General features: G+C 36.2%; 1 protein-coding gene across 1 annotated transcript in view; it reads right to left on the minus strand.

The window, feature by feature from the left end:
• The window catches only part of RYR3 (ryanodine receptor 3), a 256,319-nt gene that overhangs the window by 206,196 nt on the left and 27,132 nt on the right, over nt 1-22,991 (minus strand). Inside the window, exons 2-3 of the mRNA XM_068946291.1 lie at nt 9,467-9,586; nt 2,029-2,136 (exon numbers count right to left, since the gene is read on the minus strand). Coding sequence (XP_068802392.1) covers nt 2,029-2,136; nt 9,467-9,586 — 228 coding nt within the window. The remainder of the gene's footprint in view (nt 1-2,028; nt 2,137-9,466; nt 9,587-22,991) is intronic.

Raw genomic sequence — 22,991 nt, forward strand, 5'->3', positions numbered from 1 at the left:
TTTCTGGCTGCACGTAAATATCTAGCTCTGGCAGATTGATTTGCATAGTTATTATCTGCCATTTAATCTCGTAAAATAAGTATAGCCATAGAGTTTTATTATGCTCTGTTCACAAAAGAATAAATTAAATTCAGTATTAAATTAAGAGGAGAATAGAGAAGGATAGACAATATATGTCACAGCTAGTCAGCTGAGATTTGAGAGTTAGGGTCAAAGGAAGAAAAATAAGGGCATAATCCTGTTTCTTGTTTCTTGTCCCCCACCCAGGCTTTTGGAATATTCTGAGAAATCAGCTAAAGCACAGCAAATTGGTCTAGTAAGACCGGATCAAGCAGCAGCAACCTGAGAGGTGCCTATGGTAGACATCAATAAACTGAGGTTGCCTGCATTAGATACTGGTTATGTCAGGAGAAGTTGTTTGAGTGATTACTGCTAAGTTTAATTCTAACTGAGAGGGAAATGGGGAAGATTTTGATTTAGGTGAGTTTTGTGCCTTCCGTGGAGCCAGAAAGAAGTAATTAGAGAATCTCCTGTAACTCACAAACATTGCAAGGCCTTTATTTAGTATTACTTTGTTAATAATGCTTCACTCCATGCATTAAAAAGTGGTATTTCCAGGTTTTTCAGATTGCATTGCTCATCGAATAGAAAAACACAAGAAAGCTGATGTCGCATTTTATTTCCAGTTCCTTAAAACTTGTACAGATGAATAAATACAGAGCAGTGACCAACTGAGTGGAAACCATGGCTCACTTTCATTACCTTTCGGAGGAACACAAGCTCTGCCTAAGTATGCAGGACCAGATACTTTACCTAAATTACCCTTTTGTATATGTATAAGCGATTCAAAGATGCAAGAGCAAGTATAACATCTGAAGTTTCCAGAAGCAGCAGCTTGGAGACAGGATGCAAGTTCGTCTCATCAGCAGAGGAACAACTAGCAGCAAATTTCAACTGGGCAAGCAGATCATTGAAAATCCAGATAAATCTGGACCTAGGGTTTGGATTAGACTTCATTTTTACTGATAAATTTGCCAAACAAATGGCTTAGACTTTCTATGAAAGACAACAGCTCTTAAACTCAAATAGTTTATAATAATATTAAATGAAGTATAATATAGTATGCTCTTTTTAGCATCTTGATCTCTCCAGTGTAGAAGCCCTCTTTCAGCCATTCCTAGGATGGCTTAGATTTGAAGTGATAATTTAATTGCAAGGTTAGCAATGTGACATGCAAGCTCAATCACAACCTTTTATTTTATTATACAGTTACTTTTTGCTGTTCTATAAGCATTACTTGTGAGTATGCCTGTGCTTTAATATAGTTAAAGACTAAGAAACACAATAGAGAGAATTTTTAATTTCTTATTTCTACCCAACAACTCTTCCTTTTACCATAGGTTAACTATAATATCACTACAGCAATTTAGTTACACATTTACAAACCAAAAAAATTGGTTTTTTATATGTGAAGAAAATATATATTAATTTGTGACTTTTTTGTTGACAGAACTTAATTCCTAGTTCTTAACTTCGTGTAAGCATAAGTCAAATAAATCACAATACCTGACAACCTTTAACTCAGTGAAATGAGTTAGAAATGAATAAATATTTATATGACAATGATGAACAAAAATAATTTCCCCATTGATTTAAAGCACTGTAATACAACATGATTTTTGAAAGAAAAGTACTCTCACACACTCTCCTCAGGTTCATAAAAGTGAGACTCAGACCAAAGGTTCTATTATTCATTTTTTCAGTAGCCAGTTCTGGACTAGTGGTACTAACTGATCTCTGAACACAATGTTTCCATTTTTGTAAATATTTCAATAGATTAACTACACCTGCCTCTCAATGATAAAAATGTAATTATGGCAGTGGAGCATTAACAGCCCAGGAAAATGAGAAAACTGAAGAACCTGCTATCACATGAGCCTTCTCTCCTATAATATCCTGGGGCAAGGAAAGAAATAAAAACAATCCGTATTCAGAAATTTAAGGAGTTTTTTTGGTCAATGTACTTACCCCTTCACTAGCATTATCCCCTGTGTTGGCCAGCATTTCTTGTAGGGCTCTGACAGAGAGGGACTGTTCAAGTACAAAATTACAAATGCAAAGGTCTGGAGGAACATACTGTAAAAATAAATTAAACATAGTGTAAGAACAGAAGAGCAAAGTAGATTAAACAGGATGTAAAGTGTGTTTTAATATACATGGCTAAACATTGAATTTGGTTTTAAAATTAAAATGCTTTCGCTATTGAGATACATGATATTTCCCTGTGTGAAAATAGTATAAACCCATTCTTCATAATTTATGAGTGCTATAACTTCCTTTTTTCTGGAGCTGTATTCCTCACAGTGAAATAAAACACCAAGTTCAAAAGCAAGGTTTTCTCTGCATGCCTTCCTGCACTTTAGAATCAAACCGTGATTTCTATGTTTGTTCTCCAACATCATTGACAAAACAGAAGAGAAGGTCTACGATCTTATTTTATGTATAAGGCTGAAGATCTGAACATACCTACTTAGCTGTCACTAGATGTGAAAGATTCAGAATGACGTCAAATAATAATAAAACCTACTTTAGGGGACCTTCTCCTGAATTACTGGATCAGTCTGTCTGTTATTTTTGAAACACGAAGCTTATATTCACTTCAAAAAAGAACAAACATTATTTTCAATCTATTAACTTTATGAGCCAGAAAGATGTGACCCAGGGGGGAAAACAAAAACAAAACAAACCAGTTATCTGACTAAACAGATGCATATATACACAGAATCTTATAACCATTAAAGCCTATAATTTTATGTCTAATGCCAACAGGAACAAGTTAAACTGTAATAAAGTCAATTGCTTATTTCTTTTCATTACTCATCTCTGCTATGGGATTCTACTTTTTTAGCATTCATTAGCTGGAGACATATGTATATATGCACACACATATAAACACACAGAATATACCTGGTTATATAAACTATATATTTTAAATGTGTGTGTATATATAACACCTTTATATGCGCACACCTGTATACACACATCGTCACGTTGTTACGAACATATAAAATTATACCACGTTAGATACTCACTAACCAGTGAACCAGAGACGGAAACAAAAGCACCAATTACTTTATCGCATTTATTGCAATATTATACATTTATAAAGTTTATTGCACCTAGCAGGAAAGTAAGCTACATAATTATTTTTAAAAACATATTTTGTGTTGTCATCCTATAGCAGCTTCTAAGATAATGCTGCATCCATTTTACTAAGTCAGTCATTTTGACTGTGTATTAACTACACTGGTGTTGTAGCACATTTGAATTAAACAAAGGTGAAAATACGTATTTTGAACACGAAACTTAAAAAATCGTGCTCAGAAAGTACACTAGAATCTTACCTGGGGAAAAAAATAACATAGTTTGTAAACAGTTTTAATCATGATCAGATTATGTCTCGCACTGAGTGTCACCAAAAACTCAATATGGTATAATCAGTCTGATCTAATATCTACCCAAGCAAATGAAAGAATGCCCATCGGGCCACTGGTCTGCTGCCACACAGGCAGATCTGAAATTTTTGCAGCTTTTGCTTTAGTGCTGTACTGTTGAAAGAGACCCTCTAAAACTACCTATCTTCTTCCTCGTATTTTCCTAGGCCTGGTTTTGTATAGAATGCTACATCCTAAGTAATTTTTCACTTCTTGCTCTTTTCATAACATACGGTACATTTAACTATATATAAGAATATCAACAGAGAGAACTATGAAATTAAGGATTTTTCCACCCACCATTTGAACCAGCTAACCTCTCTTCCAGAACGGCAGTGTTACATACTAAAGTTATCACATACTGTTTAAGTCACACCATTTCTGCGCTTGAAATTTTTTTCTTTTAATTCCATTGACATAAGAAATATCAGTGAAATGTAATTTATGCAGAGGGTATAGGACCTAGGTAGCAATCAGCCTCCTTAATTAACCCAGTCAGCATGTACAAAAAATAGTTGAAAAACAGACTACTGAGTTGGTTAAGGTTCATCTGATTTCAGGTCTTCATTTCCCAAATGCTCTAAAGAATTGATTCAAAAGTTTGATGTTTTTGCTTCAACAAGTTCTGCCTGGCAGACCACGTCATACTTTTAGTAATTACGTAACCGAAAAAGGTTTAATAAAAACTCAACCATCTGTTAATTTTTTTTCCCCCAACTCAGATGAATTTAGTATTTTTAAGGAATCCCACAAAAATCCAGAAGTGCCAACAACGAATGAGCAGTGAAACAAGAGTACTGAGAGCTGAGAGCTATCAGGAAAAAATGAGAAATATTCACAGCAGGAATCCTCATGCTGAAATGAAAATAAAATCTATTCAGATACCAAGATGAGGTTTTAGAAACATGTTGTAAAGTGGGAATAGCTATAAGAATTTATCCCCCTTCTGGAATGGAAAGCTAAAATGGCCGTACAGGACTACGTTAACATCACTTTCAGGCATTATCAACAATGGAAAAAGGTCAAATGGTACTTCCCACTTAAGAATACAACATTTTGTTTTACAAACATTTAAAGGCATGCTGAGAAAGTAATTTATAAAAAGCAAATTATTGTAGCAGAATAAATAGGCTGAAAGATAACTGATAAAGGAAAGCAGGAATTTGGAATAAATACTCCTTTAAAGTCAATAAGAGTTTTTTGGGGTCCTTCCATAACACCTCTACACGGTCCTGCCCATGCGTACGGGACGATAAGCCAAAAGATAAATCTGATATAGGAAGCTCATATGAATTTGCCAAGTAATCTGAAGAAACAATTAACAGTGCTACCCTGAAAGCTGCCCTTTTTATAAATTATTATCAGTTATTATAAATTATTTATTTCTGAGACTACTTCCAAACAGGCTCTTCAGGTACAGTTATGCGTTTTCCATCAACACATTCAGCACACTGAATGTACCTTTTTCTTCCTAGCTGAAATAGTAAGATAAATAAAACTCACTACCGAACTGGAAATGTACAACAGATCTTTTTAAGTCATAAAATAACTCTATTTTCTCCCAAAAATGAATCTATCTGAGTCCAGTTCAAATGACTGTATTTTCATCTGTCATCTTCCTCCAGAAACCAATTTAGAGCATATAACACACAGGTTTGATGTGGTGTGCAGAAACAGACATGAGCTATGCAGTAGTTAGAGCGGGGCAACGGAATAAGATAGAGAAAAATGAAAATCCAGAAAAAAGTAAAAAAGGGGGCTACATCTTGTTACAAATTAAAAATCGAATCAATAGATAGGATTTTCTACTTATGCAGTTCAAAATACTTTGTAGAAGACAGCATGGCCTCTTGAGTAGAAAAGCAGGTCACAACAGGTCACAACTTCCACAAACTGCTGATTGACCTAGGTAACTCACTTTAAATCCATCCGCCTAAGTTTTCCATTTAAAAAGGGAATACCGAAAAATTTTCTCCTGTAAGGCACATTGTGTTTTCCTGGTGAAAAGCAGTATTGAATTGGTATTATTTACTAATTTTGTACATAGCTAGTCATCAGTGGTGACACCCCAAGCTAGTCAATAACACACACCAGTCTATTTTTCACTAGTAGTTTCTGAAGATAGGTAGCAGCAAAAGCCAGCTGGACAAAACACAAGGCCAGAAGAGCAAACTTCAGTGAAGTTTCTAATACTCTCTATATATGACTCCAAGGTGGCAGATACATTGACTCAATCCATGCAGGTGATGCTGGCTGAAATATTCTTACAAGCACATCCTAATGAAAAGAGCTTCATATCAAAAGATTTCAAGGAAGCATTTTCTAAGTCAGATTCAGTCAATCACAATGGCAACAGAGGTAGGACTGAGATAAAAGTTTTATTATGCAAAGCTTAAACACGTTTCTAATCAGTTTCCTGTCTATGTTGCCAGTCTACTATTATTTTCAATATGCAGTAATTTTTTATATATAAATAACAGTTGTGCAAGAAGCTGTACAGCAGTTTTAACAGGTTTACAGCTAATTATGCTAAGTTTGTGCTGCGTTGCAGAGGCGGAAATGAAGGTCCAAAAAAGAACTAGTGGGAAACCCCAGATCCTACATTACACTTTGAATGCAATTCACAGAGTCTTCTGGACTGCTCCTGACATTATCGTAAAGTGAAGTTCTTCTAGGTGCTGTGCTTCCCAGCCAAATCTTTACCCGCACACTGCCTATGAGTCTGCAGTGTTAAAAATACTGACTTAAGCTGTTACAGAATAGGTTTGTTGAATTACTGGATTTACCTTTACCAGACCTGCACACTACTACATTCTATCATTAGGATATATTTTTATATACTAAAAAATTCTAAAGGAATATAACATATGAGTTGCTTATGGATATATAGTAAAATTTAAACAGAGCATATTGCAATTTCTTCATCTCTTCAATCTGTTACCAAAATTACTCAAACACCTAATGACCAGCCAATCAGCAAAACACCGTTTTTTCCTAGGTTTCTAAGAACTTTTTTTTGTTAAATATACCTTCTGTCACCCTCTGCTTCCCCCTTCCTTTTTACCTCTTTTCATCTTCAATCTTTTCATACATACAACCCAGATGAAAAACTCAGTCATGATGTTACACCTCTTCATTCTGGAAATGACAGGTACACTGTTTTGTTTTTGTTTTTCTTCTGTCTACCTTGTTCTCTTTTCAAATATTACTTGAATAGAAAAGCATCTCTTTGCTTGATTTAACAATATTTAGCCAAAGCTTAGTTAGGGGGAAAAGCTAAGGAAGCTTTCACATGTACTGAAAATAGATTTTGGCTTTGGTAAAGTCTGCATTCCTGTTTATAACCATGCCTTGAATCTTCTCTAATGTAATTTCCTCTTAAAGTGTAATATACAGAAACAATCTAGTTTTATTAAATAATTTCCAAAGATAAATAATCCATCTCACGTACACAGAACAATTCTAACAGGGAGGACAATTCATTTTTAAGAACGAATACTTAACTTCTAGCATGAACCTGATTCCAACTTCCAGCCTTTGGATTTTAGTATGCCTTTGCTTTCTAAAATAAAAGGACTTATGTTATCCATGTTCCCGTTTTACAAACCTAAGGGCAGTGTCCATACTTTCCCTTTTTCAAACTGAACACATTGTGCCCTCCTTTTGCAGAATGATCATGCTTTTCCTCTCACTTCCTGGAGCTCTCTGCAATTTATCAACATTCATATGAATTTGAATGCCAAGACCAGACTTTGTATTCCAGAAGCATTGCTATAGAGCCAATACAAAACAGAAATTTGCACAGGTAGTATAACTTTACATCTCTACCAAGTTTCTTTTGATTACACCTCCAAAGGGCATATTAGATCTCTTGAGCAAAATATCACTCAGGGAATTTATGAGTGCGTAACATCTACCATGACCTTCACATTCTTTACAGGTGACTGGAATAGAGTTTCCCGTTTTGTATACTTATATGCTTAGTTATTAGACTTTGCACAGGCAGTACTGAAATACACTTCTATTTTTTATTAACATGCAAGGGATTACAGATATTTCTGTGTGGGACATGACTTCTTAATCAGCTATCAGTTCCCCAGTCTTTTATCATCTGTAAAAACTGTGTATGATAAATGATTTAAAAGATGTCTTAATTGACAAAAATATTCAACAGCATAGTACTAAGAACAGAAACCGCTAGGATTCAATCAGGAATACAACCACTCAGTAATAATTTTGTGTGCCATTTTGAATTTCTCTTTATTTCATAACCAAAATTTTGTTTAAATGCAGACGAAGGTAAATCTCATTGCTAAATGCTAAGCGTCATTGGTAGATATTGTGTTCTCTGATCAGCCAAATCAAACACCCACTTTTTTTTTCTAGAAGACTTACATATATACATCCTTCTTTTCCAAAATTCTTCAATGATGTCCTCAGTAAACATTAGTAGTTCAGAAAGCTCCTCAGTTAGTTCTTTTAAAGCAGTTACATATAAGTTTTGTTAGCTTCTTAATTTTCAACAAACTTCGGTAGCTTCTGTGACAGTATCTAATACTAAGACACTTATGAAATGTAATGTGCTTCTATGGGATTCTGCAGTCACACATATCATTCCTCCTTTCTCAGGACAGGAAAAGCAAACACTCTATCTCACACATTAAGATGGTCAGATATATCACTAGATATATCACACTGCACTTGATCTGTCATTTACTAAACACTTTCAAATCGTGTAAAAATTTTAAGGCAATACTTGAAAACATATGTGAAAACTAACTGCTTTTACTTAAGTATGAGAGAAGATTAATAAAGATTTGTGAGGTAAATCACAAAGTAGATAAATTGTGAGTAGATAAATTGTCATGACTCAACTCTCAGAATGCAAAGGAATGCAAATTTAGAAGCAGCATAATTTTTCACCTTTGAGATGGACAAGGATCTCTCACACTGTGTAAATAAACAGTCTGTGTTTAACACGGTCATAATACCCAGACTAAAAATAGGACCACATGGCAACATTTCAATAGAAAAGATACAGACACACCACAGCAAAAATCAAAAGGAGAAGCAAACAGACGGGAAGGAGGGAAAAGAAATAATGATACAAAACGAAAAAAAGAAAATGATGCAGAGAAAATAGAAGACAGGGAATAGGCCCTTCACTTTCCCTTTTTCTTAACATTCTACTTAGTACTGGTCTCAAGTTTCATCTCTTCTCTCCTGTCTCCTCCCATGTTCCTCTTACTACTCCTTTCTTTTATTTTCTGTTATAGCTCTCTAGCTTCTTTTTTTCCATTTGCAACCTGTTACCTTTAGAAGCTTTCAATTACTTAATAATTCTGTTCCCAGGAATCTCAGCTATCTGCTTAATCAATCCTGTTTGAAGCAACACTTAATGTCAGTCATTAACAGAAGACAGTACCTGATAGCGTCAGTCCGGGATACTAAAATATTAGATCCTACGGCAGTATAGAAAAACCTTATTTATTTAGTGAACTTAGTAAGAGTCTGGAGAATTAATTTTGAAAATATGAAGTATTTCACAGTTGCAGAAAGCATTTTAGAAAGTTAAATAATGGTTTTGTACTGTTTATAAGTATGCCCCATAAATATACTCTAGAAAGCTAAAGTCTGTTTAGAATTTCTATAAAACCTGCAGATCCAGTTCTCGAAAGAAAAACATATAAAAAGTGAAATCATAAAATGAAAAAAATTATTTAAGAAATATACCTCAATATACGGTCATTTAACTATGTAATCTCCTTTACCATTAACGGGGAAATTGACAGAATAAGCTCCAATTTAGCATATAATTGGGGAAAAAATACAGAAAATACTCTTTCAAACTTCCCATCATTTCGTATCTAGTATCACATTATGAAGACACAATTAAAAGCACTCATGACTATTAAGTAGATTAACATTCATCAATTACTCCAGCTGACAGCATCTACTTCAGGAATTCTTACTTTAGCTTCTGATGTTGGTTCCAAAAAGCACAAGCGATTCCCAAGTCCCTCAGCTGCCAAGCAGAACTTTCGTTGTTCTTTTTGAATACTGGCAACGCACTGAAGTACTACTTCGTCATCCTGTCACAAAACAAGGTATGAATAAGAAAATAATAATTATATAGAAGTTAGATATACACTATATTGCTAAGAAACTGGAACAAAGAATCTGTTGAAAACATGAACACATTATACTCATACAAAAATTGAGAGTACAAACGTATGTATAGATGAACAGGTCCTCTGGATGCACAAGCTTAGGTTTTAAACTCTCATTTAATTTAGAAATCTTTGAGTACTACCAAAGATCCAAGAGGCATTTTTTGAATGACTTTTCAATTTAACAGTCATAAGAACTTGCTTCGGAAAAGACATATTGCAAGAATAAGAACACTCTGCAAAAGTAAGATATGATGATCTTATTGTTTAGTTATCTTAATTATCCTAAAATCTCTTTGCAAATTTTTACACAATGCAATGCCAGAGACACTTATTTATAAAGTACTAAGCCCTTATTCACCTCTTAACCTGTGATACTAAAGCTGATATAAGCATGCCAAAATAGACTCTTAGTGTTCAACTGTGTCACAGGTATATATACAATTAAAAATTATTTTAATTTCTAAAACTATTCACTAACCAAGAATAACTCTACTTGCTAACTATAGAAAAATTTATTTTCAGGTAAACATTTAATCTTCACTAAAACATTACGTTATAAGTTTTTAAGGGGGTGGAAGCCGATAACACAAGAGTAATATGATATGTCAGCATCTCATCCAGTTATGAAGTCAATTATTATCGACAAAGCAGATACACAACAGCCGCATGTACTGAACTAAGAGGTCATTGGAACAATTATGTTCTAAAAGAAGCAGTTCTTCTAGTCCCACTATGCAACCAAAATACTTAATTACTGTAATGGCGGCACACCTACTGACACTTGAAAATAAAAGCTGGGAGTGACAAAGTAATTTTCATCAAAGGAATCAAGTAAAGTGCCCTTTAAAATGAGAGTTCAAAAGCAGTTGTCTCACTTGTGTGATTACACAAATGGGTTAAGGTTATATAGCTTTCTTTTAAGTGACACTTCGCTGCCTTTCACTATTACTAACATTGATAGCTATTATATTTAAGACTAATCAATCAGCAGTTCCTCACAGTGTTTCCTTATCTAGTTTTACATACCACTCTATAGGTCTTTTAACAGTACAGAGTGGCAATTAATGAACATTTCACAAAAAAATTTTAAGAGGTATAGTCAAGTAGAAGGTAGACAGAATTATCTAATTAAGGCTAAACTAATTCATTGTCTTCTTCCACTGCTGCTTCTGCTTCAATTTATCTGTAAAATGTTGTCTGAAATTCTCAGCTTTTAAACTCATTAGTAAAAAATATTTCTGCTTTTTAAACCTCAGTGTAGTAAGTTGCTAAATATAAACAATTCAATCAAACATTCTGTACTACTTTCCTCAAGCCATGCGTTTTTTCACATTGGAATCAGAAATAGATATGTATTTGAAGAAAAAAGATATAAGGAAGATATCCTTATCTTCCTTATAAGCAAGATATAAGCATAAAAGATATAAGCAAGGTATGAGATGAAAATAAAGATATTTAAAACATTTTTCATCGTCTGATTCCTGATATCAATATTTGAGCACAGCTACATCAGAGACTGAAGAAAATACTAGCACACAAATTTATAAATACCAAAATTCAGAATAAAACTGAGATTTGCCACCAAGCTTGCATTTATCACTAGATTATTTTAAAATGCTTACAGAATAGTTCTAAAATTGTATTTACTGTCCTTACTGTATTTAAATATTTATCAATCCATGCACAGGCATATATATAGTATGTATTATAATTCACAGATTTCTAATAAATAAATATATGCCTTTAGAAAGCATACATAAAACACATTTACAATGCACTTAAAATGAAAATAATTTACTTAAATGAACCATTTTCCTCACAAGTCCATACTTCTAAAAAGTGCAAGAGTTTTTAATATAATGAAATGAATATTTCTACTTGTAGAATTCAAAAAACTATTTTTAGAATTTACAATGGCTTACTTACGATTCAATAGTTGTGTCATAATCCCAAAATACAAATACTGATAATATATTAAGTAAGTATTATATATGGAAGTCAGCATTGATATTCTACATTATTTCCCTAAATTTCCACTGTGCCCTTTTCACTTGTGCTACAACGTTTGATAAACAATCTGTTTTGCTACAGATGATGAATGACTAATAAAAAGAAGCAATTTGTGCAGTTTTTTAAAAAGGTTACAACAGTGTATTCCAGAATGCTGCGTGTTAAGGTTTTAAAAGTTCAGCTGCAGCACTCAGGTGCAGCCGGACTGAATACAAGGAGTTAGTGGAATCTGTGTAATCCGTAAATAAGACAATGACTCGCTGTTAAGGTGACTCAGTGTTTTAGTGTATTTACTAAAGTGAGGTAATTCTAGCCGAGGCCTGAAATTGCTTTTCTGGCCTGAAGACATAACAGAAATGAGTGCTGGATTTATTATCCTATAATAACATTGCAAAATGTCTCAGCACTAATGCCTCTACCTTCTTGAGTCTTCCTCTCACATTCAGATTCTGGTATTCTAAAACTTTTTTCCCCCAATAGGCTCATCCTCTTCTCCCCCTTAGTTTTTAAAAACATACGGTGCCATAGCTATCTACTCATTCTGTTCACTTCTCTTACATACAAATCCATCCATTCATTTCAATACACCTTTACTGTTATGGTAAGGAGTAAGCCTGCAAACCCAATGAGATGAGCAGACTCATGTGAAGAGCGGGTAAGTTATATGCAGCCAAGCATCAAAGATAACCAAAAACAAAACAAAAGGAAAAAAACAACAACAGAACTTCCTTGAGACCCAGTTTGTCAGCCAGGAAGTTAATAAAAGTTGATATAGACTGAATAAGACTAAAGGAAAAGACACATTGCACAAGTAAATAAGTATAAGTGGTTTCAAGCTTTTTAAATGCAATTTTTCTCATTTAGGAGCTCTGACTTTTCCCTATTTAGAAATTTATTTTGTTCTAGGTTTTTTTTTTTTTTAAATAAAACACAGGTTTAGAGTGCACAGAATCAGATTATAGGCTGGAAAGGACCTCTGTAAGCAGTATGGAAACACCTCACTAGAGCAGGGCCAATTCAGATCAAGTTTCTCAGATGAGCTAATGTGCCCAATTTAAGAAAAAGGTCCACTCAAAAGTTTGGATTAGCTTAGGGTACTGTTACAGATTCACACCTCTCCACCACACATTACACCTCTTCAGTTTAGAACTGTGGCAATAAAAAAGCTACTGAAGTATAAAATACTTTGTCACAGATTTGCCCAGAAAGGTGCCCCAGTTACAGCTGGATGACATGTTTCATAATAAAGCGATGGTGAACGTAAACTCAGATTCTAGTGGTAAAGCAATGAGCCAAAACATATACCAAACCAGTTTAAATTTATCAATGACCTGACTTGCTGTAAAGTGACTCAGTGATCACAGTGAGTCAATAAACGCATTGTAAGCATGACGTCGCTTTTGCTCACTTCACTAGATTTTCAACACGCTCAGGATTTGAGAATAAAGAACTCTCAATAGCTAAAAATCTGCTTCTTCATTTATGTTGCATATATACACCGGAATTCAGACTTACAATCGTATATACCATACATTTAAATCCGGAGGAAGAAATGAGAGAAACTTGATTTATATACCTCTAGACTGGAATCAAAAGACAGAGTAGGGTGAAACGGAACTGTACAAATGAGATAACTTAGGATGAGGAAAACCATAGCTGAACAATTGGAAAAGACAAAGGACAAAGACAGCCAATACTCTAAGAGTTCAGATAGTGAAATTCAAAAGAAATTATAAAAATGGACATAAAAGCAGCACATAAAAGAGCACGCAGGAACAGGGTTAGGGAAGTCAAAGCCTATCTGCAGCTGATGTGAAGGGCACCACCAGAGGCGTCTTCAGGACAGCAGGAGCAAAAGGAAGAGTAGGCGAAATGCGGGCCCGCTGCTGAATGGGCCAGGGAACCTGCTGACAAAGCACACAGAAAAGGCCAAGGTACCTAGTGCCTTCTTTGCCTTGGCCTTTACTGATTAGACCTGCCATCAGCAGTCCCAGCTCCCTGACACCAGCGGGAAAATTTGGAACAAGGAAGACTTCACGTTTGGTGGAGGAGGTTCAGCGCTAGGGAACGTTTAAACATACGCGAGTCCCCAGGCTCTGTTGGGACGCACCCACAAGTGCTGCGGGAGCGGGCGGATTTCACTGCGAAGCCACTATCGATTGTCTTTGAAAGGTCACGGCAAACAGGAGAGGCACCCGAGGACTGGAAGAAAGCAAGTGTCACTGCTGTCTTCAAGAAGGACAAGAAGGTTCCAGGGATCCTTCTAGCGGTTGCTCAGCCTCACCTCGATGCCTAGGACAGCTAATCCTGGATACTATTTCCAGACACGTGAAGGACAAGGGGGTGACTGGGCATGGTCAGTATGGCTTTCTGAAGGGGAAACCAAGGTTGACCAGCCTTCTGCGATGAGATGGCTGGCTTGGTGGTCGAGGGGAGAGCAGTGGGTGTTGTTAATCTCGACTTTAGTACGGCTGTCGACACGGTCTCCCGTAACATCCTCATGGACAAACTGGTGAAGCATGGACTAGGTAAGTGATCACTGAGACGGATTTAAAACTGGCTGAACTACCAGCCAGCAGCACAAAGTCCAGCTGGCGGCCGGTCACTAGCGGTGTCGCCCGGGGCTGACACTGAGTCCATACTATTTATCACCTTTATCAATGGCCTGGATGATGGGGACAGAGCGCACCCTCAGCAAGTTTGCAGGCAACACAAAACTGGGAGGAGTGGCTGATATACCAGACGGTTGTGCTGCTACTCAGAGGGACTTCCACAGGCTGGAGAAGTGGTCCAACAGGAATCTCGTGAAGTTCAGCAAAGGGGAGTGCAAAGTCCTGCACATGGGGGGAATGACCCCATGCACCAGCACAGGCTGGGGGCTGACCAGCTGGAGAGCAGCTTTGCAGAGCAGGACCGGGGTGTCCTGGTGGACAACAGGTTGAACAGGGGCCAGCAGTGCGCTCTTGTGCGCCAACAGAGGCGGCCAACAGCCTCCTGGGCTGCATGAGGCAGAGCGTTTCCAGCAGGTCGAGGGAGGTGATCCTTCCCCTCTACTCAGCCCTGGTGAGGCCACCTCCGGAGTGCTGTGTCCAGGTCTGCGCTCCCCAGTACAAGACAGACAAACGGACCTACTGGAGCACGTCCATCAGAGGGCAACAAGACGATTAAGGGACTGGAGCATCTCTCGTATGAAGAAAGGCCGAGAGAGCTGGGAGTGTTTAGCCTGGAGAAGAGAAGGCTCAGGGGGATCTCTTCAATGTTTATAAACATCTGAAGGGAATATTTAAAGAAGATAGACCCATCTAGGCCTCTCCTCTGTGGTGCCCAGTGAACACAGAAGCAGCAATGGGCACAGACCAAAACACAGGAAGTTCCATCTGAATATAAGAAAAAAAAAAAATTCTTTTTCCTGTGAGGGTGGCTGAGCATTGGAAGAGGTAGCCCAGAGAGGTTGTGGATCCTCTTTCTTTGGAGATACTCAGAGCTCGACTGGACAATGTCATGAGCAACCTGCTCTAGCTGATCCTCCTTGAACAGGGGGTTGGACTAGATGAATCTCTAGGGGTCCCTTCCAACCTCAACCAGTCAGTGAACTGATAACACAGCTTGACCTGATACCTTGCAGTAGATTAGAGTTGCCAATTCTTTGCACCCTTGGTCAATATTGTATACACACACATTGAAGCCTGAAGTAAACAGAAACATTTACTTTGCTAGGACAGTAAGTATAAACAAAGTGGATGCCCAAGAGATAAGAAATTCAGAAGGGAACACTCCTACACAGACCAGAATGGTTAAGAACAAGACATCTCCCTGTCCTCCTTTCAGTGGAAACAATAGGATCTCTCTTCTGTTTTGTTGCCTGCATTGATAAAATTTGTTCAGCAAGTTCTAAAGGGAAAATAGATGGGCAGACAGATTTTGTATAAACCTTTCTTCCTTTGGAAATTAAGAGAAAATCTACATAAAGAAATTAAACTTCAATTAATGTTGAAATATTAAATAATTCTACAGGAAACTAAAACATGAAATGGGATAAATAATGCTGAAGGTGAAGGTAAAGGGTCCATCTTGTTGGTCTAGAGAACAAAATAATCAATGGTTGCCCTGCCCTGCTTCATTTGTATTGCTCCAAACTACTACCTGAAGAAAGTAACTTAATGCGTGTAATATAAAGTTTAATACCAGTTCATCACAAAAATAATAGCTAAGACAAGGATATGTAGTATATATTACAGCTATTAAAGCAGTGTGCGCAGAAACACCAAAGTGTTTGACATGAAAGGCAGCAAGACAGACACACAATTTGTTTGTTTACAAAGAACATAGATGACCACATCTTGAATACTCTCATATTTTTTCTTTCTGGTGAGGTTGAAGGGCCTTATGCTTTGATAAAGACAGACAGTTTGTAAGCAACTAAGCATGATCCATAGGTTCATCTCATTTCTATATACATTCGAATATCGCATTTGAAATTATTTGTTCTTATACCCACTAGGTATAGGAAAAGAATTATTTCACATCATTTTCCCAGTGGAAAACCGTGACAGAATTCTAGTACACTGCTGACTCGGGAAGAATGCCATAAGCTGAGCAGTACTTCCAAGAGTATGTAGATGTTTCTCAGATGACTTAGTAGAACACAGCCTTATCCTATTTAACTTGTTGGACAGGTTCACAACATAACATTGTATTAAGACGTATTATATTAGATCATCTACCTCTCATAGTCTAATCTTATAACATTTCATGATTATTACTTTCTTTTAATGGTCCTTATCAGAATTTGATTCAGAGTTACAAAATCAATGATGCAATATTTTTCTGTATCTTTGGGTTAGCTTCGGTGCTAATATCATATTAACCAAATATCCGTTTAGGCATTATACACGTTTATGTTTTGGACAGCAGGTCCCTATTCTTTTCCAATTGAAGGTTTTAGTCTGCTTTAGAGGTTATACTCTCGGGTAAAAAAGTAGTAAGACTTTAGCTTTCTTACAAATGCAAGAACTGCACTTCACAGCGTACGATGAATTCGCTATCATTTTCTTCATTGCCAGGCATGAAAACGTGTATTTTTGTATCTCACTAACGTCAGCAAAGCAGATGCTTTCTGTTTACACAATTCTCCCTGTTGTTTCACAAATTACAGCAGTTACATGATGCAGCAGAAGTTACTACTCTCAGTTTTAAGAGCACCACAATACAGCTTGTTGCTGTATGGCTCAAGATAAAGCATTTCACTCTTTCTTCCCATCTCACCGAACTGCATATCCATTTGTAAGAAGTCAGATACTGCGATGACTGCTATAAGCTTACTTGTACATTAAATGGATATTTGTGTACCTATTTTTCATAATGTTCTGTTAAAATTTGTTCTCTGTCCCTCACAAACATTAAACCCACTTTCTGTCTGGATTCAAGCTATTTCACTCCTTATACATTATTTCATCACTTTAAAATTTCGGGTGTCAATAAAGTTGGTAAAATATGTGGACTATTCTGCCAAATGGACATTGAGTCTTTTCTGAGTATGTTAAGAGTACTTTTTTGCACACTAGCCACTTACAATATTGAAGACAAATTTCCCAATAAATTCTAATTTACTTAGCACACAAATTAATATTAGGAATATTTTTGACTAAAGATTATATTCAATCACCAAAGCAAAGTTTAATATTAGTTTAGCTTATGAATCAAAAAGTTTTTATGAAAACAGCAAGACTCCAATAATGTTTTTTTTCCATTCTTGTGATATAAAAAAAAATGTATACAGCTCTGCTGCAATATGATTATGCATATTTTGGGATCTCTACACAGAACTTCATGCTGTGCAAACATTTTGCTCCCAAAATACAAACATCACAATCATGTAATTGAATCAGGAAGAGGTCTCATAAATATATTATAATAGGCTTTCCTTTGCTTTTCATGTCTATATAATTCTTCTGGTAAATAGTATGTGTTAACTTATAAAATGAAAGTGTGCTTAGATACAACTGTCATATTATAAATCTTTACAAAAAAAAAAAAAAAAGAAGAAAACCCATAACCCAAATGCAGATCTTCAATCAGTCATCAGGGGGAGGAGGTGGATTCTCAGTAGGTTTAGCTCAACTTCCAGTAACTATCAATTGTTTTTAACATCTTATTATAAACTAGGAACTTTCTTTTGTTTGGAAGCAACACATCAAGGCCTTTCTTCCCCCAGTAAGCCCAAGAATTTATCTCAATAAACACAGTCAGTTCACTGCAAATGGATCCTTAGGATGACAGTAGAGTTATTTGATGGAAATCCACGCTACACCATCTGATGATTCTCAGAAGATTCTATAAATAGAGTTGGGGTTTCCGCTGTCGGTTTACTCCTTCAGTGGTAGCTGGATCAAAGCCTGATCTCAGCTCTGACACGTATCTCCGTATCTTATAACAGATCATCAGCAAGGCAGAGTAGGCAAATCATTAGATATTAATAAAATAAAATGTGGTGTTTCCCACAAAAATTAACACTTCTGAATGAAAAATTGCTTTAAAAAATTGAACATGATACCCACAGTCTAAGGGACAGGCACATTAGCATATTTTTTGGAGTGATTTCATCATAATTTCTCTACATCTGGTTAAGTATATCCATCCATTGTAAGTAACTGCAACAGGTGCAGTTGATAGGCAAGAACTATGAAGCCGATACACAGATTTGCAGTAACTTGAGATTTCTTGGTGTGTTACTGTGCCAATTTCCTATGCTTTTTTATTTTAAAACTATCCCATAAAACCGCATCAGTTAAATATTTCTATTATACAGTACAGTAGCTGTAGAAAGTTAAAGTATTTCAGTGTTGACCACTATGTTCCTTATTTCAAAAAGACTTCTCAAGATTGTAGACTAGCTGCAGAAGCATTTATATAGTTTGCTCTCTTACTTATTTGTATCATTATACTCCCCCATGCAGTTCTTCACCAAAACAAATAGCATGAGATAGTGATAGTCACATCACACAATAAGTAACTTTAAAATTTTCAATTTATTACCTGTCATAAAAGCTAAATAAAGAATATGCAATAAACTGAAAGCATTCAATTAGCAGGAAGAAAGCACCTGTGATTTTTCATTATGAAGAAAAAAGAAAAAGAAAATGCAGCAAATATTCCTAGTTTGGTACAATAATATAAAGCATAAAAGCACAAGAAACAGCAACCAAAACAGTGCAATGAAGAAGAAAATAGGACAGAAGGTTACCTTGTGCAATCCTGAAGGCAAGGGTAGCATTTACATCTGGTGCTAATGATACACTTGCAGACCAACTGGTTAGCAACAAAAAGATACAGCGTAGGACAACCATAACAACAAATCTATTTTCATTTCAGTGGTTAATTGCTAACTAGAGGTTTGCAAATAAAAAATACTAGCACAATAAACCTGACTTGTAGGGTTTAACTTCTACAAAATTTTACTGCTCAACACATGCTCAGAAACATTAATGGAATAGCCAATGTCTTGTCTCAATTACAGATGAATCAATTTTAAAAAGCTGGCACCTGAAAAGAAGAAGGAAGCCAAATAGAAGCTGTCAGCCTTTTGGAATCCTGGTGCATGACTACCGCTGGATTAGTAAAGATACCAATAGCAACAGACATTTAGGTAATATAATCTATTCCAAATGAGAACAGATTTGCACAGTATTTAGCACAATCTTTAAGATCAGGTATTCTGTACATAAACTCATTGGTATCTCTCAACTATCACTGTAAACCTCTCAAGATGTTTATTTGACATCACATTTTGTAAAAGAACACAAGATTTCCTTCTTGGACAAACAGCTTTTGCTACAAAGCTGATAGATGGTAACTTTGAGCTAAAATTCCTGTGAATCATTTTAAAGAAACCAGTACCATTCAGGGTTTTATTCATTATATATACAAATCGTTGACAGGAGGGATACTTAGGGTATTGTTTTGAAACTTCAGGACTTACAATGGGATGAACTGTCAAGTATCTTAAATTTCAGGATCTAAAAACAGATTGGAAAAGGAAACAGTTCTGCAAGAAGGTGAAACAAACCAGACGTTTGCTCAGTTAGTATCTTAAGTTAAGGCTTTTTTTTCTTCTTGGAAAAGGTTCTTCGAGAGACCTCAGAGACTATTTTACAGAGACATTAAAAAAGGGAGCTTTGCAGTTGCCTGAATTTAAGTCCTAACCTTGTCAGGAATAGGAAGAAAAATGGGTAGTGACATTTAAACACATACAAAATGTTTGCTGGAATAATCTTATGCTCCTCTTGCAAACCCTGATGATTATTTCATATCCAGGGGAAAACAATGACACATTCTAAAGAAATTTTCAGCAAGAAAAGTAGAAACTTAGAAAATATCCTAGGCTTCTTTCCACAAACTTTCTGGGGACAAGACTGAAAAACGGCTATGAAAAAATACATAGCAGGTGAGCTGCCCAGTCCTCATGGGTTGATCAGAATGGAAGAGGTATGAATCAGGTTCAACTGTTTAAATATACACAGGGAGGATCATCAATTACACTGAGAGGGACAATTTTGAAGGAGTAATACAGATGAAACACAAGAACTTATTTTAGAGCATCATTCAATTTTCACTGAATGTCTGCTCAAGAAAGGCCAAAAATTACAGCACCTATGTTATCGTATACCAACGAATATACAAATACATTAAGATATATATATATATATAGGCATACTAGGTCAATATGTAGATACAGTAATGGATGTAAAGAAGTATAAAAAGCTTTTACATGTAGCACCTCTCCTCAAGCAACTAATCAACCTTAAAACTTTTTTGACAAGAACACTACTGAATGAATGCCAGAATGGCACGTAACACCACCATATATATGTTAGGGTACATTACCTACAAAGATGACTCCATTCTGGGAAAACCGTTTCAAATTTACTAGAAAATTAATACATTTCAATGGTACAATACATTTTGGGAATCCAGAGGTCATATACACACACAAACACACACGATTCCTCACGAGTAATGACAGTAATTACTTTCCTGATGTTTAAAATTACAGTATTAAAATAATTATGTTAGTATTCTATAGCATCTACAAATTATTTTAAGATATGCTTAATATTGAAAATATAATTCCTTGGAATCAAGCTTTATTTTCCATTTCTTAGTCCGTATAACACTATGCTAATATCACGTTATATGTATATACAACCTACCTGTTAATTGACTGTGAATTCTTTAGTGTTTTCCATCAGTAAAACTTTTCAAACAAGACTCTGGTAAGATGAATTATACTCCTATTTCAATAAAAAAATCTGACTAGCATAAATTACTGTCATGGATATTTAAACTCCACTATCTGTTACAGTTCTGAATCATGACTTGCTAGAAATGTGTTTCAGAAGTGAGATGTCTGAAATTCTTGGCAATTGCTTTAAAACAAAAACCTCAGTATACTCAATAATCTGTTATCATCTACATCAGTTATAGCTTAAAAGGTGAAAGGCATGAGATGCAGGCAGCATTCCAACAGAAATCTTTCAAGGAAGACTTGAGGAACACAGCAGACATTTTAATAGCGTTCTTACAAAAGATATGAAAAAGGAAGAAAAAAATGGAAGAGATGTCATAGAAAGAATAACTTAATGTGAAAACTAGATTCAGCTGCTGTCCATCCAATGTCAAGAATTTATAAATCTTGTTCTAGCTATTCTATAGAAAGCAGTATATTCAAGACAAAAACAGCGAGGACAGGATATGAAAAGGGCACATATAAGTCATGTGGTCACTTATATATCCTCAAAAACAAAAAATTACAAGCAAGAACAAACAGCTGCATGGCTGCTACCTTTCTACAGCAATTTCACAGATATGTTATGGTCATTGCTACCATATAGGAGATGCCTAGAAATTCGGAAGCAGTAGTAATGTTTAGAAAAATGACAAATCAAGGACAACCCTACTGATTAAATTACACAAATATCTTGTGTTAACCATGCAGTTATGTAACTGACCCATAACTGAGAATACTCACAGGACAATTAATGGGAATATAATGATTTTCCATCAAAATAAGACAGACGTTTTTCTTAGTGCCTATCTAACTGATGATACAAAGCATAATAGTAAAGACAGGTTAATTTACTTTGTTTTTCCTCATAAACTAGACCTTGTCTCCACAAAGAAAATTGCACTGAATTTTGTAGTTAAGCTGATAGAAAATTCAGTATCACAACCTCCTGACTGGATTTTCCCCTGGTTATATCCTAGACAAGAATTTACTAGTATTTCACTTACTCGCAAACTTCTTCATAGTGTTGGCTTACAAAGTCTGTAGTATCTGTTCTACTAAAATTCAGTAATCGCATTCACCAGCAAATTACAGAGCCAAACCTTAATGAAGTTTTCAACAGACAAGTTCAAAAAACTTGCATAAATCCACGCAGGCCATCTACCAATCTTGCCCTGTACCTTGGCATGGATTATTCTTGAACTTGGAGATGATCCTTGAAAACCAACTAGTTCTGCTTGACCATATCCTGTGGGATTCTCCCAAGCAGACTCCTGAAGAGACCAAAGTCTGCTCTCCTGAAGTGCAGGGTTGCAATCATGCTACTTGGTTTGCTCTCACCTTTCAGGATCCTGAACTTCATCTCATAGTCATTGTAGCCAAGGCTGCCCCCAACTTTCACACCCCCAACCAGTTCTTCCTCATTTGTTAAGTATCAGGTCCAGCAGAACAGCTCCCCTCATCAGCTCCTCGATTGCCTGTGTCAAAAAGTTATCATCAATACACTCCAGAAACCACCTGAACTGGTTGTGCCCTGCTCTGGTTCTAGCAGGTACCAGGGTGGTTATTGCCCTCGTAAGGACCAGCGCCCGAGAACGTGAGGCTTCTTTCAGTTGTCTGAAGGCCTCATCTACTATTTCTTTCCAACGAAGGAGTCTGCAGCAGACATCCACCACAACATTGCCCACGTTGGTCTGCCTGCTAAGCCTAACCTGCGAAGGCTCATAGATCTGGCTCATCCCCATCCCAAAGCAGAGTTGCATGTATTCCAGCTGCTCTCTCGCATCATGGGCAACTCCCTCTCTTCACCTTCTTGACCTGTCCTTTCTAAAAAGGACATACCTTGCAGCACTCCAGTCATCTGAGACTGGACACATTATCAACACATACTTTCCTCCTGCTTAGGCCTCAGCTACATAGAGACAAGTCCCACAACTTTCAAAGAATTTCATGCGACTTTCGAGGGCTCAGTGTGCCACCCAACTGCATATAGGCTTACCAAGCATACAGTTTCTTGACAAGAGGCATAAA

The sequence above is a fragment of the Struthio camelus genome, chromosome 5 (genome assembly GCF_040807025.1).
Source record: "Struthio camelus isolate bStrCam1 chromosome 5, bStrCam1.hap1, whole genome shotgun sequence".
In the NCBI taxonomy this organism is placed as follows: domain Eukaryota; kingdom Metazoa; phylum Chordata; class Aves; order Struthioniformes; family Struthionidae; genus Struthio; species Struthio camelus.